General features: G+C 34.5%; 1 protein-coding gene across 1 annotated transcript in view; it reads left to right on the top strand.

Annotated features, from left to right (window-relative positions):
* The window catches only part of LOC142334901 (uncharacterized), a 235711-nt gene that overhangs the window by 162803 nt on the left and 55183 nt on the right, over positions 1-17725 (top strand). The window contains exons 25-30 of the mRNA XM_075383229.1: positions 1274-1405; positions 1733-1864; positions 7791-7916; positions 8704-8835; positions 9226-9357; positions 10838-10969. Coding sequence (XP_075239344.1) covers positions 1274-1405; positions 1733-1864; positions 7791-7916; positions 8704-8835; positions 9226-9357; positions 10838-10969 — 786 coding nt within the window. The remainder of the gene's footprint in view (positions 1-1273; positions 1406-1732; positions 1865-7790; positions 7917-8703; positions 8836-9225; positions 9358-10837; positions 10970-17725) is intronic.

A 17725-nucleotide genomic window follows, 5' to 3' on the forward strand; every position in this document is an offset into this window, starting at 1 on the left:
AATTCACCTTCTTGTCTAGAAGCATTTTCTACTTCTAATCTTTGCTTTAATTTATCACGACCGTCAGTAAATCTATCAAGAAAGTCGTCTTTAATATCATTTAAGACATTAGCTTCATCGACAGTATTAAACGATTCCAAGGCCGTATTGGTTAAAAGGGACTCAAATAGTGATCTCTGTCTATTTTCATAACTCTTTTTCTTATCAGGATCACTAGGAACAACTCCTAACGAAAATTTTACTTTTTGATCAACAGAATTCCAAAAGTCAAGAGCACTCTGACTTGGATCGTTACCTGAAAATGTAGTTAAAGATACATTACTCAGAGAAATAGGAGCATCAGCCATTTTTATTTTAAATGTTTGGACGTTGCCAAGTTTTTATTTTATCTAAGATAAGTTAAGTATTTTTGTAAGAACCAGAGACGACTTTAGATAGTCTAAGAATTACGTCCTCTGGGTACAATTTTTTTTATTTGAGAACTTAGAAATTTTTCTAAGTCTTTTGTTGAAGTCAGATAACCGACGAAAGATAGAAATTTTTAGAAACAGCTGATACAAGTTTAACATAGAATTGAGTTCGATTGTTCTAAGTCAGAACATAGAAATGAGACAACTTGGAATATTTTCCTAAGTGTTTGCCTCGCAACAGATTTTATTTAAGCTAAAGATTAAAGTTACAGTCTTTAGAACATAGAATTTACTAACCTTGAGTGAGCCTCACTGGTCGCACCAATTTATACTCGCCGCCTAAATGGGAGTATACAAAGAGCTTTGATGTTCTAAAGATAAAAGGAATGGAATTTCAATTTTTTTTAAAAAAAAAAACAGTTTGGGAGGTACAATATAAATAAAGATTTAAGTAGAATTGATATCATATGTGAAATTAGCTAACAACAACTGTTGGTAACTAAAACGAGAATTGTTTGACAACTGTTGAACAACTGTTTAATAACAACTATAAGAACTGAACAACTGAGGAACTGAACTACAACTAATTGTGCCTCCTATTTATAGGCGGTATTATGGGGGTTTATTCCCCATTTAAAAAGTGGGATAAAACATCCCTTCTTCATTTCGGGACAGAATTTCCCTTTTTTGTTTTTGGGATAAAAGTTCCCATTTTCAGTACAATGACTTCATGAATAACTTTAGCAGCAACACCAACAGTGATTACTCAAAAACTGATAATAGTGATAACTAAAATAGTGCTAACTAAAACCGCGATGACTAAAATAGTGATTTTAGCGACAACTTGGTCTGTTCGTTTGTAGACATCAACGAGTGCAACAACTCCACAGCAGTGTGTGGATATAATTCGACATGTACCAACCTGCCTGCCACATTCAGTTGCCATTGCAATCTTGGATTCAACTCTTCATCCGGATCCCAAACGGACTGCTCAAGTTGGTTTTGGTTTGCCCAAAAGCTTTTACAGTTGTTTACCGCTCAGTACGTTCCTAGTGAAACGAAACTGGAAATATATCAGGGTATACTGTAATGATTCAGAAAATGTCAAAGATTTGCAAAAATTTGCAAGATACTTCCATGTGTTTCAAGAAATAGGTAAATTTACAACGATCTTATCAAGATTCCCACTAATTTCCAACAGAACATGATCACGCTCAGTTGTCATAAGTTTTGAAAGATCAAGATCCGGCTCTCCATTCATTGTAATTTTGTGTAGAGAACAACCAACAAGCTTGTAAAATTAGAACAGAGAGATTTTTCAGACATTGACGAATGTGCTGAAAATGCAACTATATGTGGACCTAACTCAACATGCACTGACAATCTTGGCTCTTACTCTTGCATGTGTTGGCAAGGCTTCTTCTCTCCTAACAATGACCACAACGACTGCCAAGGTTTGATATGCTTCTTTTTGTTTTTTTTAAAGAAAAATCTGAATAGTCTTAAATTTGTGAAAAGTTTTGGACAGCTAACTGTTTAGAGTTGCAACTCTCAATTTCAAGATTGTAACCAACTGTTATCATCAGTTCGCATTGATATATTATTGTAATTTTAACTTATAGTATAAAAAATACTTGAACAGAAAGCTTTGAAAATAGTTCTGTCTTTGAAATTAGTTTTTGATGCTACCTACAAAAGACTAGAATTCCTTGTCTCCTGAACTAATGAGTTGTTATAAGATATTAAACTTCTTTTGTACGACAAGTATTCGCCTAAAAAGGACACCGTAGAAAATCGAAAATGTATATTGCAACATTGCAGCCTAGCGCCCCTACAAAATTGGGATGGACCATCCGGTCCATTTCACCCATCGCTTTCTACAAAACGTATCTTAGAACATGTAAAATTGACTTAAAATGTGAAATAGGTTTATGAAAGATTTGGTTGGAAAATGCTTTAATTTTTTGTCACCGATTTTAACATAAATGGACAATTTGACCATTTTGTCGATATTGGTGAAAATATTTTTTCCTCAGATTCTGCACTCTAAAACTACGATATTACACAATTTGCCGTTTTCAATTTCCACATGCCACGTCTCATAGGGTCCACAAATGAGCAAGTAATTAATGTTCGCTTAAGTAGTTACTAATCCGACTACAAAGATGCTAAAAGACGCTTGTGCCAGAATATTCAAACTGCATAGTGCAGAGTTACACAAACAATATTAGGAATTGAGTTTTTCTATTTGATACGTTTGAGAATCTAATATACATTTTTTAAGAGAACAACCAAACGCAAATAATTTGAACATAGAATTTCTATATTGTAATTTAAACTTTTTATGTGAGTTAGAATTATAAAAGTTTCACTTACAATGTTTAAATAGAACTGTTATAAAACTTTTAATAATTTTCGGAGCCAACTCAAAATTAGACTTGTAAAGTTGGCGAACTAAATCATTATAGCCTAAATTATAGTGGGCGTTCATTTGGCGAATAATGATTAATTGTTCAATTAGTTTCTCAAAAATCCCTTTGTATAAAAAGTGATCAGTAATTGTTTGTTTTTGAAAAATCCCTCTATGTGAAAAGCGATCAGCAATTATTACTTTTGGATAAATCCCTCTGTATGAAACGTGATCATTAACCTGTTTCACTTTTCCCTCTCAGCTGTTTAAACTCAATTTCTAACAAAACATTATGTTTTTTGAAAATTTATTTAGATCTCAAACACTTTGCAGTCCGTTGTTCATGTCCTGTTGCTGGCGGGCGAACAATTTATTGAAAAGGGAGGGGCGAGCAGACTATTTGTATTTATGAATTATTATGGAAAATGTTCATAATGTGAAAAGCTTGTGAAATTTCCCAAATGGTGACAAAATTTATCGCCATATTCCACAAAATAAGGTAAATTTGTGTTAATTTAGTTCAAGTTCCATTTGGTAGGGGCGCTAGACTGTAATGCAAACTGTTCTAGCATGAATTTGTCACAAGTTTAAACTTAGTTTTGGACCAATATAAAATTCGTTTGTAAAGATAACTGAACTTTACTTTCCAATTATTTAGTAGTACTGCTTTCTTTTCTATCATTTCTAGTCCGAAACCGTCTGCCAGTCTAAAATTTTTGTCAAAATGAACATTTGACGTAAGAGAGTGTCTTCGCTTGAGCTATAATTATTATGAATTAAAATTTGGACATAAATGATAACAAGGAGGCTCGTTAATGTGCGTTCGCACATGGTGTTCCGACCCGCGCTCATGAACATTTCAGACAAAACTGTCAACCAAATGAAGATATAATCAAAAATAGATCTTATAGTTTAAAAGAAAGTTACACAGATTACTAAATTATTTAAATAATGCCATTGTTCAGTACAGCACTCACGAGATCTGCCACCCCTAATAAGACTACGGGAGAAAAAAAATAAACAACAAAATAAGCAAAATGAAAAAAACTTATTTTACGGCAAAACTAAAACATCTAATTTTAAAAGCGCCTAGTAACAATGTCAAAATACAATCAGAAGAAGACTTAACTACACAAGTTTATTTTTTTGTTACTACAAAGCATATGGGCCTTTATATTAGTGAGACTAATTAACAAGTTGACAAAAAAGCAATAATCATGCAAAATTCAAAAATCAACTAAAATTTTTTAAACCAAGTATTTACAAACGTCCTAGAAACCATTAGGTTTCAACACAAATATTAATAAATTTACAAAAAATCATTACAAAGCCAATAAAATCTGCCTTTGGTTAAACTAAGCCACAGAAACGGACTGAAGATGAAGAAAAATTGAAAAAATTTCAAACAAATCGCGAAAACATTATTGAAGCCATTAAAACCTTTCGCTGTTATCTGAATATAATGCTTTTATTTCAATTGTTAATTAAAGTATTTGAGTTAAAGCTATACTGAACGAATAAGCATGTTCACTTGGGCCTCATTTGAAAATAATTGGGATCTGTTATTACGCGAACGAGCTTAAAGAAGAGAAAAAGGAAGACAGATATTCACCACTAACAAAACATTTATGAAGATGCATATTGTGCAACAAAAAGCATCAGTTACGACGTAATATAAATAGCAACTTTAATATTCGAACTACGGGGAAGTGGATGGGGCCTCCCGATGATGAGAATTAGATACAAGTTGACAAATATAACAGCAAAAACTAAGTTTAAAAAACGTTTGAAAATAAAAATATCATAAAATTTTAGACTATTTGCTGTAAATCTGAAGCTATAAGCTGTAAATTTGCTGTATTGAGTAACTTCATTCATTCAACACTCAAGCAGAGGCTTATGAGACCTCTAAGCTCTTTACGACTACATAAAGAATATAAAACAACCAAAAACAGCAAATTGAAAAAATTGAGAGAGAAAAGTGTCGAAGCCATTAAAAAATTAACTATTCATTCATCATGTTCAAATAATTTTTCAGCAAAAATAGAATTGTTTTTTGTATCAATATGACTTCAAAGAACCAACAAATAAGAACAAATATATTAAAACCACGAAATTTTTGAGAAAATCCGTAGTATAAAAGCATTAAATTCAATAGCTTTCAACGGAAAATATTAAATACGTTAAAATAAGTTACGCTTCCTTGAGAAGGCAATAATTTCTGTCATTCCTAAATCAAAAATAATTCATAACAATATGTCGTAAGGCTATGGAAACGACAACAAATGCAGGCAAAAACCAAAAAACCAGTAGAAAAAAGTGAGAAGACAGTGTCGAAGCCATTAAAACCATATCATTTTCTCTGCAAATTTGAGTTATGATCTGTGGCAAGTCTTTTCTATTCCAATGGGAACTGTAAATAATAAGATAATATGGTAAGATTTCAAGAGAATCCAAAATTATGAAAAAAATTAATTATGCCCCAATGCTCAATGCAAAGACAGCAATGACAACTTTAATTCATCAAGACGACATGGCAAAATGTCCGTTGACTATGAACACAACAACAAATACAGGCAAAAACAAAAATTCAGTAGAAAAGTGCGAGAAATTGTCGAAGCCATTTAAATTATAAGCTTTCTCTGAAAACTTTCTTTATAAGTCAATGAACGGCTACTTTTAGCCAATTTTAACTATCAATATTAGGACATTGTGATAAGATTTCAAAAAGAAACAAATTTACGAAAAAATTAGCCAAAAATTCTTTTAAAAATTTTGAAAACTTGTGGCATCGAAGTCAAGGAGCCAAAAGTTAGAAGATAAAACATTTAACCGCAAAATTGTGGCTGTAGTAAAACGGAAGGGGGTTTGTCTTTACTGAGACTGGCCATCCGTTCACACAAATAAATTTATCGATTATTGTTCAAAAAGTTTTTTCAATTTTTTTTTTAATTCTTAACAGCCATTAGCTGTCCACTGAAAGCACAATATAGGTTCACTTGATATTCATCAGGTAGCTTTTTGAACTTTTAGTTACCGAGTTTATACCATAGGACTCCGAAAATTTAGTAAATTTTCAAAAAGTAAATCAAAATTTCGTTGAAAAATTTTCTTTGGAAAAATTATTTTTTACTACATAGGCTGTCCCCTCAAATTACTACATAGGTTCGCTTAATGCTCTTTAAGAAGCCTATCGCAATTCTGGTCATCGAATTTATGTCATAGGGCTACAAAATTTTATTTAAATCTCAAAAAGTATATCAAAATTTTAAAAAAAATTACTAAAACTCAGAATGGGAGCCATAAAAAAATGGGCGATTCCTTAAAAACGAATTATTTGTTTATTAGGCATTATTTGACTGTAAATGAGGTTTGCCATGAACACAAGCTGGATTTTAAAAGTGACTTGTCTCCAAGTGAATTGAAAAAGAAAACAATAGAAAAACATGAAAAGGTTTTTAAAAAATCAGCTCTCAAATAAAAATCAAATTTTTTTATAGTAAACATCCCTATGAGACGAAAACTAGCCCTTTTATGGCATTTCGTCTGTTAGAATCACAAGACTGTTCCATCTGTAGCAGAAAATGTAATTTTGAATTGATATTTTTTTCAGAAAAAATTCTTAATTTGAACAAAAAAGTGAACAAAATCATGCCAAACACCACGTGTTCACGCAAAGCTTTTAACCTCGATAACTCCTCAAAAAACACCAGATTCAAAAAATCTTTTTGATTCCGAACTCTACGCGGGACGCGCTTTATGATATCACTCACATTTCTCTACGATGAATATATCGATCGGCAAAAATTGACTGAACAAAAAAAACCATGAGTATATAGTTCCTCCCCCCACAAGTGGGGTGGGAACAATTATTTGCCCCTTATCAACGAAAGTCAGCTCGTAAACGCAATAACGGCTGGTTTTTTTGTGAAGAATGACATTTCGACAAAGTTGCGCAAATTTCTGGTCATGGTAGCGTAAAAGTACATTTATGAACGTGCTTGAGGCTCTAAACAATAAATTTGGACATGTTTATGCATTCGTTTAATGTTTCGTACAATCTCCAAAGTTTATTTTTCCAAAGTTTATATCTGTTGTATTTCTGTAATTTAACTCTATTTGTTTGTGATTTTCCACGTATTAGAAGTCAATAATCAAGTCAATAGTCAAGTCTCAAACAAAGCATTAGAAATCAGTAATCAAACAGGGATCTAAATTCGTTGCACATAGCAAAATAAGCGTATACCAAGTTACTCTGATTGCATAACTTTTGTAGAGAGCTATATTTAAAACATTTTTTCAATTTTTTGACGTATTATCGAAAATTTTAGTTCGTTAGTGTGATAAGGTGGCGTATAATCAACATAATTGCCAGTGAAAAACACAAATTTGGTACCCTAGAGTTAGGTTTTGAGATATTCGTAAAAAAAATTATTTAATTAATATATGAAAATGTTTTGACCTTCAAAGCATGAATACGTGCACGAAAAGAAGACCTATACATATATCACCATTTCTCATACTTTATGACGTACGAAAACTGTATTACAGCAAAATCTAGTTATCAGCGCCCCGAAGTCTGAACTTTAAATTGCATGAGCACACAAAAATCTAGCCAAGAACTCGCAGAATTGTGATTGCAAGCATCTTGTTTGTCCTGGGCTGTCCGTATACATAATGTTTTAAAGGCGTTACGAAAACGCGTAACGTGCTTGGAGCACATAAAGATTGGGGCATGGTCTTGACAAAAAATTATTCCATAAGCTGCGCTCGAATCCGCCTCTGATCAAACCATCTCAAACCAAGGATACTTCTGATCAGACAAGTTTCAGACCATTGTCCAGATTTCGTAGCTTGAAAATTTTTCCAAACAAATCAAGCGCTGCAATGCTCAACTGAGCCCTCGAAGATGGTCTGATCCGAGGTCACCTATGTCTCAGACCTGGACAGGGACCTGGGTTCCGTTTTAGATTTTGACGAGTGTGCAGTTGACACATGTGGAGACTCCTCTAACTGTACAAACAGGTTTGGCTCATACACTTGTGAGTGTCTCATTGGATTTGAGTCGGAATTGGGAACTCACGAAGACTGCACCGGTAATTATTTGCCAATTTTCAATTATCATAAAAAATAATAACTGTAATTGATATAAAGTCAATGAAGTATGCCTTTAACCTAGTGCGAGAGTACTTATGTTACATTACTTTTGATTTAAGGAGTCTTTCTTTTAAATTGTAAAACTTTCTGTAAAACGTCGGATTTTGCACAGCTTCTTTTATGGAAGAAATTTTTTAATCCTCAATGCAGAAATATACATACATCGGATTTACACAAACCGTTCTTTGAAATAATCTTAACATAAAGAGGTTTTTGAGCATGCAAAAACCTTGTAAATGTATATAGTGTTCAAAGAGCAATCGATTGAAATGTTGCCAAAAACCCGACTGTATAGAAAAAGTTTTTTTCACGCTTGACTTTTTGATTTCTTTGAATGATTCGAATTGCGCACGTTCAGAAATTGAATCTTTGCTAAAAAATAAAAGCCATTCTGAGAGCTGACCGTTCATAGCCCATGTAGCTTAATGGTGACAGTCAGGGAGCAAATCAGTGAGGTGGAGTGTTTGAACCCTTCCCTAGTGAGAAATTTTTGCTCCATAAAGTTTATCTAGACTATGTCTCCTTCCAAATTGTTTTCCTCGACAGTCGTCTGAGAGCAATTCGTCCGAAGTTAGTGTGTTTGTCTTTTGAGATTTACCCGCTGAATTTCTTTCGGCTGCCGTCAGCTCCTTTCCGACATAATTGTTTGATATAAACCTCGACCTGGGGTCTCCTCGAAATTACGAGACAGTGTTTGTACATCAATTTACAATTTGATAATTGCAGATATTGACGAGTGTTCGTTGGATGAGAGCATATGTGGGGCTAACTCGTTGTGCTCTGACGTTGACGGGTCCTACGAGTGCACCTGTGTAGCTGGTTTTGAAAGTGTGCACGAAAATGGCATCAACTGCACAAGTAATAAAATTGGGCTTTCCCATCGTAACCCCCAACTTTAAATGGTATAATTATCTCCATTATGTATCTTGTGGTAGGATATTACAATTCTGCACATGTAGCTAGTAATATGAACCCACTAAAATGGTAAGCAGGGCTTAATTAGAAAATATCCCAGCTCTTTAGAAATTCGTATTATATTAGAATAGTTAATTCAATTGGATAGTATTGGACAACATTTCAAATCATCACATCCAATTACAATCCAATTAGGACACAAAATGAGCATAATTTGATTCCACACTTATGCTTGAATTGCAGTCGTCCTTGCATAGCAACTTAATAAATGTTTTCAAACAGAGTTGAAATAGTTGCAAAGAAGCGTGCCAATTTGTTTGTTCACATTCACAGATGTGGATGAATGCGACGATGACCCTGATATCTGCGGTGATAATTCTAGCTGCACTGATTTAGAAGGCACTTACAACTGTTCTTGCAATATTGGATACTTCTCACCTAGTGGAAGCCACAAAGACTGCTCAGGTCCGTTTCTGTTTCTAAAATACAGACGTCTAACGGCACCGAAATTTGGATTAAATTTACCCACTTGTATACCTGTTTTTAGTAGATTTATTTCGGTACCGGTGGGAGCTTATAATGAATATGAAGGAACAGAAGTAATCCGAACTAAAAGGTCAAGTCATATTCACTACTGACCTGACCAAATTGCTTGGATCAGTACTGTATCAGAGTTCTAGTCACACTCATTTTTTGAACGCGGTATTTTGAACGCTATATTAAATAAGTCTTAGCTCTTGAAATAACTCCCTGGTCGAGAGGTCGGCATATGAAAGGACGGGTCGGCATATCATCATATTGGGTGTGAAAAGACGTGGTTGAAGGATGTCTGTTATCAAAAGAAGGCGCTTGACAAATGTTGAATATGAAAAGACTTTTGGTCGGCCTTAGTGGTAGGTAGGAGCCATGGGTTGACCAAATATTGGTCGGATTTGACCATACACTGACCAGTATTGGTCATGGGTTGATATCGGTTCAACAGATATGTGTCGTGGTCGATAATGCGTTGACCAAAATCTGTAGCGTTAACGGTACCAGCAAATGCATCTTTTTAGGCCTTGTGGTGGTCATTTGATTAAAGCACCCGTGAACCCTCCAAAATGCATCATCTATGTAGTTAAAAAAACCTGTGAAAAGACTTTGTGTCGACCAGGCTAGATACGAAATGACTGTGATTTGACTTATGAAAAGAGTTTGCGCCAACCATGTTTTGGGTATGAACAGACTTTGGGTCGACCGTAGTTTGGGTATGAAAAGAACATCGTTAATCAGTATTAAATATGCGTTTTGCGAGAAAAAATTGCTGCTAAATTTGGAACTTTTTCAACGCTTGAAAGAATTGGTATAAACTGTCATAATTGTTTTTTTTAGCCGAATAACGGGAAATATTTATTCTGACTGGTGAAAGTTGATCAACGAAACTGGGATTATGATCGTTATAGGCTCAAATAATATTAGAACATTTGGCAATCCCCAGCTATTTCTCTTAGGTTGCATTGCTTTTGTTGCGATGCTATAGAGTTTAATTTTGTAAAAATCTTCTGCATCTGGTTTTCTGGGCAGAAGGGTTGAATATTAAGTTGGGAAAAAGTTATCGGAGTCGAACGCCATATCGTATGAAAAGACCGTGTTCGACTGATTTTGGGTACGAAAAGACTTGGTCGACCGTAATAAAGGTATGAAAAGACCGTGGGTTGACCTATGAAAAGATTTTGGGTAGTAAGCTCGATCATGTAAATAAGTTTGTGGAATTACCCCTGACCTCGACTTTTTTGGAACTTTCTTGCGGTCAACCCCTCGACTATGACGGTGATCTTTTTGGGATTGGATTTAAACTTCGTTAATTTAAATCCCTACGTCATTAAATGTCTCTTTAAGAACCAAGCATTAGAGTAAATTCGATTAATATTAGATCACGATTGAGTTTATAAACTGTCCTTTCCAGATACTGACGAGTGCATTGATTTGCCTTTCCCATGCAAATTGAATGAAGATTGTTTCAACAATGATGGCTCCTTCGACTGCCAGTGCTCAGATGGATACCAAAGCCTAGAGAATTCAACTCTAAATTGTACCAGTAAGAACCGAAAAATTAATCCACTATAATAATAATAAATTGTTTCTGCTTAATTACAGTGGGAAAGCATTAGGCTGGAACCGGCCTGCTTCCAGCTGCCGTTTTCACATTATTCCACATTTCAGTTGTTCTTTTCATTAGCAGCCTTGCTCTTTTGCTGAAAAGAGATAAAAATTTTGCGGTTTGCGGCTTTGGCCCATTTAATCCAAGTTTCTTTTTCTCTTTCTAGGTCCCCAAAGTTCTGTTGCTCCCTATTTTCTGTCTATTGCACACTAAATAAAGTTCAGGTAATTTTACCTGGAAAAGCACAATAACTTAAACGTTCGGGTAGTTTTGCCTTAACTTACCTCGACACATTACCTGAAAATTACCTGAAAAGATAAGGTGGTACCACCTGAACTTATAAATAGGATTGTAGGTTTCTTGGGACCTATTTTCGGTCATTGTATAATGAAACAAATCTATGTATATACTATATCGAGAAGCACCTCTGATCCACTTTACCCTCTCTTGTTAATAGCCGCCCTCATCTTCTCAGCCGGCTATTATAGCGCTCCTATTTTTTTTACAATTCAAAGAATTTGAATTGTATTGGGGCGCTGTCTTTTTTTACGACTCGAAGAGGAGTATTGGAGAAGTCCTTTTTTTAAAACAATTTTATTTCGCGAGCATTTCATTGCTCTATTTGCTCAAAGTAACTTTATTTCGCTTTATTTTTTCTTGTAAAATTTTAAAAAAAACACCTTACTTTTTCTCGTTTTTTTGTTCAATTCGGTTTTAAATGTCGTTTCTATTCTTCCTCAAACTTTGATAGATTTGGGGAGTTTTCTAGTGGAAGTCAGTTTTTGTAGCTCTTTTGGATGTCTCTCATTTTAATTGATATTAGTTTCGAGTTGTTTTTGTTAAAGAGAATCGAGTAATTCAGAGCAAATTTTGGCCTTTTTTTGTCTTTTTTCTAAGTTTTTTGCCTATTTCTCCTAATCTAATGATTTTTGTTGGTAACTTTTTCTCAATAAGGAGCATTTTTGTACGTTTCGATACAATGAATTTGCACTTGAAGGCTTAGCAGGGCAGTTTTCAAACAAATTATACCAAACTCTAATTCGTTAAAGAGTTTTTCCTAGTCTTTTTTTAGTTTGTTGTTTAACGTTTCTGCAAGTACTAGGTGGGCGATTGATCTAACCAAATATATAACTAATTGGTTTCTACGAGTTATGGATGGGAAGCTGCATGTTATCTTTTTGTGGAGAATTTTGTTTGGATTTTTAGAGAATATTTTTTTTTTGATTTTGTCCTTTGTCAAGTTTCCACTTCTCCAGACTTTTCTTTGTGAATTGGTTACACTGTCTCTTGATTGGTAATATGCTGGTGATGCATTTGATAAGTGAGAATAGTTAAATTTCTACTTCGAGTCGTTTCCAGAATTCTTCCGGCTATGTTTTTTTTTTAAGATCTGTTCACACATTTTCATGATTTTTGAAGTCAAATTGGAGTAGAGATTTTGGTCACGCCGAAACAGGAAATAAAGCGAAAAAGCGAGTGGTTTTGCGGCGTGAATTTTTTTTGCTCTAATTTTAAAGTAGAGTGCGAAAATGGTGTTTGAACAAAAATTCGGTTTCTCGGTAGTGGTTTTTTGTTCACATGCGGCAATTTCACTCTGATTTTTACTGTTTTCTCGATTTTTTGGATCGGATTTTTTTCTAAATGGTTTTCCCAATTTATTCACAGCTCATTCTAGGCCGAGTTTTTTGTTTGAATTAAATTTTCATTTCTCGCTAGTGGTTTTTTTGCTCACATGCGGCATTTTGACATTGATTTTTTGTTTTTTTTTTCTTATTTTTTGATCTGATTTTTTTAAAATGGTTTTCTCAATTCACTCATAGTCCATTCTAGGTCTAGTTTTTCTGTTTAGTCAATAAAAATTCTTTGAATTGTACGTCAGGACTTGTCCTGCTATGTTTTTTTTTAAGATCTGTTCACACATTTTCATGATTTTTGAAGTCAAATTGGAGTAGTGATTTTGGTCACGCCGACTCAGGAAATGGAGCGAAAAAGCGAGTGGTTTTGCGGCGTGAATTTTTTTCGCTCTAATTTTAATGTAGAGTGAGAAAACGGTGTTTGAACAAAAATTCGGTTTCTCGGTAGTGGTTTTTTGTTCACATGCGGCAATTTCACTCTGATTTTTACTGTTTTTTTTCGATTTTTTGGATCAGCTTTTTTCTAAATGGTTTTCCCAATCCATTCACAGCTCATTCTAGACCTAATTTTTTGTTTGAATTAAATTTTAAATTCTCGCTAGTGGTTTTTTTGTTCACATGCGGCATTTTGACATTGATTTTCTGTTTTTTTTTCTTATTTTTTTGATCTGATTTTTTTTAAAATGGTTTTCTCAATTCACTCATAGTCCATTTTAAGTCTAGTTTTTCTGTTTAGTCAATGGAAATTCTTTGAATTGTACGTCAGGACTTGTCCTGCTATGTTTTTTTACTTCGTCAAATAAAAAAATGTTTCGCTTTACCTCATTTTGCCGCTTTTTCAACATTTTGCGTGATATCCTTTTGACTTCTCTAGGCTAGTTTCTCTCTTCTCTCATTCTGCTAAAAATGATTTTGAACATCAGTTGCTTATCAAAGCAATTCAAAATGAACAGAGTCAGTATAAAAATTGAAGTCAGAAATAGAAACGGGATAAACCCATAAAGCCCTATTTTAGATGCCCGCTATTTGAGCGCCGTTCCTATAAGTATTAGTTACCATCTCTAATGCTCATTGGTATTGGTTGTAGCCCCTGTAGCCTCTCTCTAAGAAACAGAAGTATGTTCAACTACGAGATGCCATCAAAATAAGTCGGACTTAAAAAAATGTTTTTGTACAAAAATCTTTTTTTTTCAATATCTTCTGTTCTTTCAACCCAATCATGCTTATTGGAATCAACGGCGGCTATTTTCCGGCAATCTGCCGGGTATGTTTTATAGACTTTTACAAATTAAAATTTTTCAATATTGTTGCCCCAATTAGAACGCAAAGTGAGTTGAAGTGATACAAACACTGCTTTCTATGGTCTTGCAAGGTAGTTTTGATTATGCATGAGCCAGAAAACTGGATTCAAGAACCCGAGGACAGAGCAAAAAAATTTAAGGTAATTTCAGGTAATTAATAGCCGCGTCTTCAATTCCAGATGGCTATTATAGCGCTCCTAATTTTTTTTACAATTCAAAGAATTTGAATTGTATTGGGGCGCTGTCTTTTTTTAATATCTGTTTACACTTTTTCATGATTTTTGAAGTCAAATTGGAGTAGTGATTTTGCAAGTGGAGTGAAAAAGCGAGTGGTTTGGCGGCGTGAAATTAAATTTTTTTGCTCTTAAATTAAATTAGAGTGAGAAAACGGTGTTTGGACAAAAACTCGCTTTCTTGCTAGTGGTTTTTTGTTCACATGCGGCAATTTAACTTTGATTTTTTCAGTTTTTTTGATTTTTTTGGATCGAACTTTTTTCTAAATGGTTTTCCCAATCCATTCATAGTCCGTTCGTGGTCTATTTTTCTGTTTAGTCAAAGAAAATTCTTTGAATTGTACGTCAGGACTTGTCCTGCTATGTTTTTTTACTTGGTATAACAGATTTTTGATTCATCTTACCCTGATTTCTTGGAATTGACTTTTTCAATGACTTAACTCACTAAAAATTGACTTCTGAACTCCCTTACGGAAGTTTAAATTCTTTGAACAATTACTTTTTAAAGGTCAATTTTGTGCATCTAAGAAGTGCCAACATATATGACCTAATTCTTGATTATTAGAGTCTTGAGTTTTTGATTTCGAATATTAATTTTGGGATCTTCTCCGTTTGTGCCCCCAGTACGTTATGAGCCCCCCAGTTACAGAGTAGGTGGCATTACATAGTAGGTCATTACGTAAAATATACTGCATGTACATCTGATGGGTGCAAATAATATGCGCCCACTGAGCTGAGGGAGCACAAACGGAAAAGATCCTAATTTTGAAAAGCCCTATTAGGGCTTTCTCCTTATAGAGCTTATGTTTCACATAAAATTTACAGTCCAAAGCTAACCAAAAACGTCTAGTGGCCTATTAAAGGACTGGTGGTCGATCTGTCTATCTAATCTCTTTAGTTGTTTCAATTCATGGAAAGCCCCAAGCGTCTATCGCGGCTATTTTCCTGCAATCTGCTGGCTATGTTTTTAGCTTAACAAGATTAAGGTAAAATTTTACCTTAGCAACAGCTTACCATAACTCCGTTGCAGGCATTGAAATTTTTAGCAGCAAAGACTTATCAGACTAACTCAGCACAAATTTATCCAAAATCTTTAGCCTGTTCTTTTTGCGGTACATGTTGGCCATATTTGACGGTTTATTTCTCCTGTTTGCTAAAATATTTGCTCAGCTAGTGTCATTGACAAAAATTATTTCAAGTAAAAGTCATTGCTTACTGAGAAAAGCGAACTTTTTGTTGCTCTCAAACAAAGTTTGAACCAATTAAATTAGTCCTTTGGTCCTTTTTAATGCGATATTTTCTTTGGCTGATGTTTTTTCTGACCCATTTGACTTTTGTCCTCAGAAATGGGATAAACAGGTAGCGCTCGGAAGACATAAAGTGGCCCAGCAGCTCTCTTATAGCCTTACGCTTTACTATTCTCCAAGTATGTGTTTCGCCAATACTGTTTTGAGGAGACAATTTCAGGGTGTGAAGGGCGGTTCTTAGTCTATAAAATTTTCCCCTCAGTCACTCTCTTCTGCTATCCCCCGACAACCTGTCCATTCGGACCCTCTCGTTCAGCTCTCCCGCAACCCTATCCCCCATTGCTTGACCCACCCTCTCCCCCAAAACTTGACCCCCTTCCAACCCCACCTTAGTTCTAGTATCCCTAAGCCCCTACTGGCTACTACGCAAGCCAAAGCAGCGCCCGTCATTTGAGAGTTATTTGCCCGGCGTTAGTTGGTTTTGTTTTGAAAATGCCAAAATTTGGCAATTAATTCGGTAGACAAAAGTTTTTTTTTCCAAAAAAAATTAAAAAATTAACGTCTAAAATCTTTTCGACGAATGAGAAAACCTTAATCAGCAAAATGTGCACAAATTTATACGTGGTATAGTTTCTAACAAAAAAGTCATTTGTATTAAAACCATCTGTATTAAAAGTGAAGCTAAAACCATCTGTTCGACATAATTATAGATCCTCCAATAGCCCTCTTTTTACCTTAATAAAATACTTCTGTAGATTTTAATATTTCTTTGCACAAAATTGAGCAAATTTAGCTACCTTTGTTTCATTTGGTCCCAATTTGTCGGCCTGTTGACTAAATTATCGCTAAATTAGACTAAGATGACCAACTGTGTGCCACACCAAACCCGCCTGCTAATCCTGATCGGTGTTTCAATACAAAGATACTTTAAATGCGGAATTTGTCAGGTAAATGCATTAAAAATCTAATTAATATAGCTAAACAATAATACTAATTTCAACATTACTCCGACTAAGATATCCAAAAATTGGCGGTTAATAAGGATACTACCCATTTTTTTGTGCATAAAGCTTACTGTTAGGCAGCAAAAAGTTGAGTATGAATCTATCTTCGGAGTTTAACCCCCCCCCCACTAAGTAGAGTTGTAACAGCAATAAAGTTACACAAGATTTATCACGGCCCTGAATATGATCAAAAATATCGGGAAATCTGACAATAGATAGTTTAATTACGAAAAATTGAAGCCCTTTTTGGAGTACAATAAGCATACCAAACAATCTATAAGGATTTAGGTATTTTGTATGTCTACTAAAAACACACCAAGCAATCTTTCATGTTGAAATTTAGTTAACTCAATTTCTTAGTTTTTTGGACATTTAACCGACTAAATCCGGAAATCCCTAGCAACATGGTCTCATTTGGAAAAATTTCTCCTGCCATCAAGGTTGAACTTGATCTAGATGAACTGGATTAAGGTCAATTGTAGTCCTATTCATGCATGTTCTTCGGTTTTCATAGATCCTTGCTCAATTTTTCATTCATAGATTTTAATTAGGTATTGGTTTTTTTCACTTGTTTCGTAAACCGTATTCTTGTTTTATCATCACCTTGTCAAGCTGTATCAAACGATTTGCTCATCATTTTTGGTACGAGTTTCTCAATTCCTTACGATGTGCATTACGCTACAAAACGTACACATAAAAAAGCAACTTTGATTGATTTTGTCGGTTTTTGTACTGCGCATGTTTTTAGGTTAGAGATAGGTGGAAAACAGTAAACAGTAAGGCAAATTTATTTCAAATTTGAGAAAAATTGAAATTATCCGTCACATCTGTCCACGAATTTTTGTTTTGAGCTATCGTCGAACGAAAACTGCTAACAAAATGCCAATTAAGGAAACATCAAGTAAAGCCTAATTGATTTTTAACTAGACAGAAGTTCTTCATTCTACTAATTGCGGAATAAAAAGGCAAATCGCTGACTTGAACGTAATCATATGGTAATTAACAAAATTAGTTTCTGAAATATGTCTTAGATCTTTATTAATAAAATCAAGAACTCTAGCTGGAGGCTAGTTGAATGCGAAAAAGACCGTGGAAAGCAGTGACATGAATTGTGGTCAAATGTGACAAGGCATTGTCACATTTGGCGCCGATGCGGCCAATTTCCGCCAAAAAGGTCAAATGTACGTTTTGCGGCGTAATGCGCTTCAGAAATGAAAAGCTTATCAAAGAGTGAGACAGGTAAAGGTGCACTGCTCGAATCGAGTACTGGTCCA

Source organism: Convolutriloba macropyga, chromosome 2 (assembly GCF_964194025.1).
Source record: "Convolutriloba macropyga chromosome 2, txConMacr16.3, whole genome shotgun sequence".
In the NCBI taxonomy this organism is placed as follows: Eukaryota; Metazoa; Xenacoelomorpha; order Acoela; family Convolutidae; genus Convolutriloba; species Convolutriloba macropyga.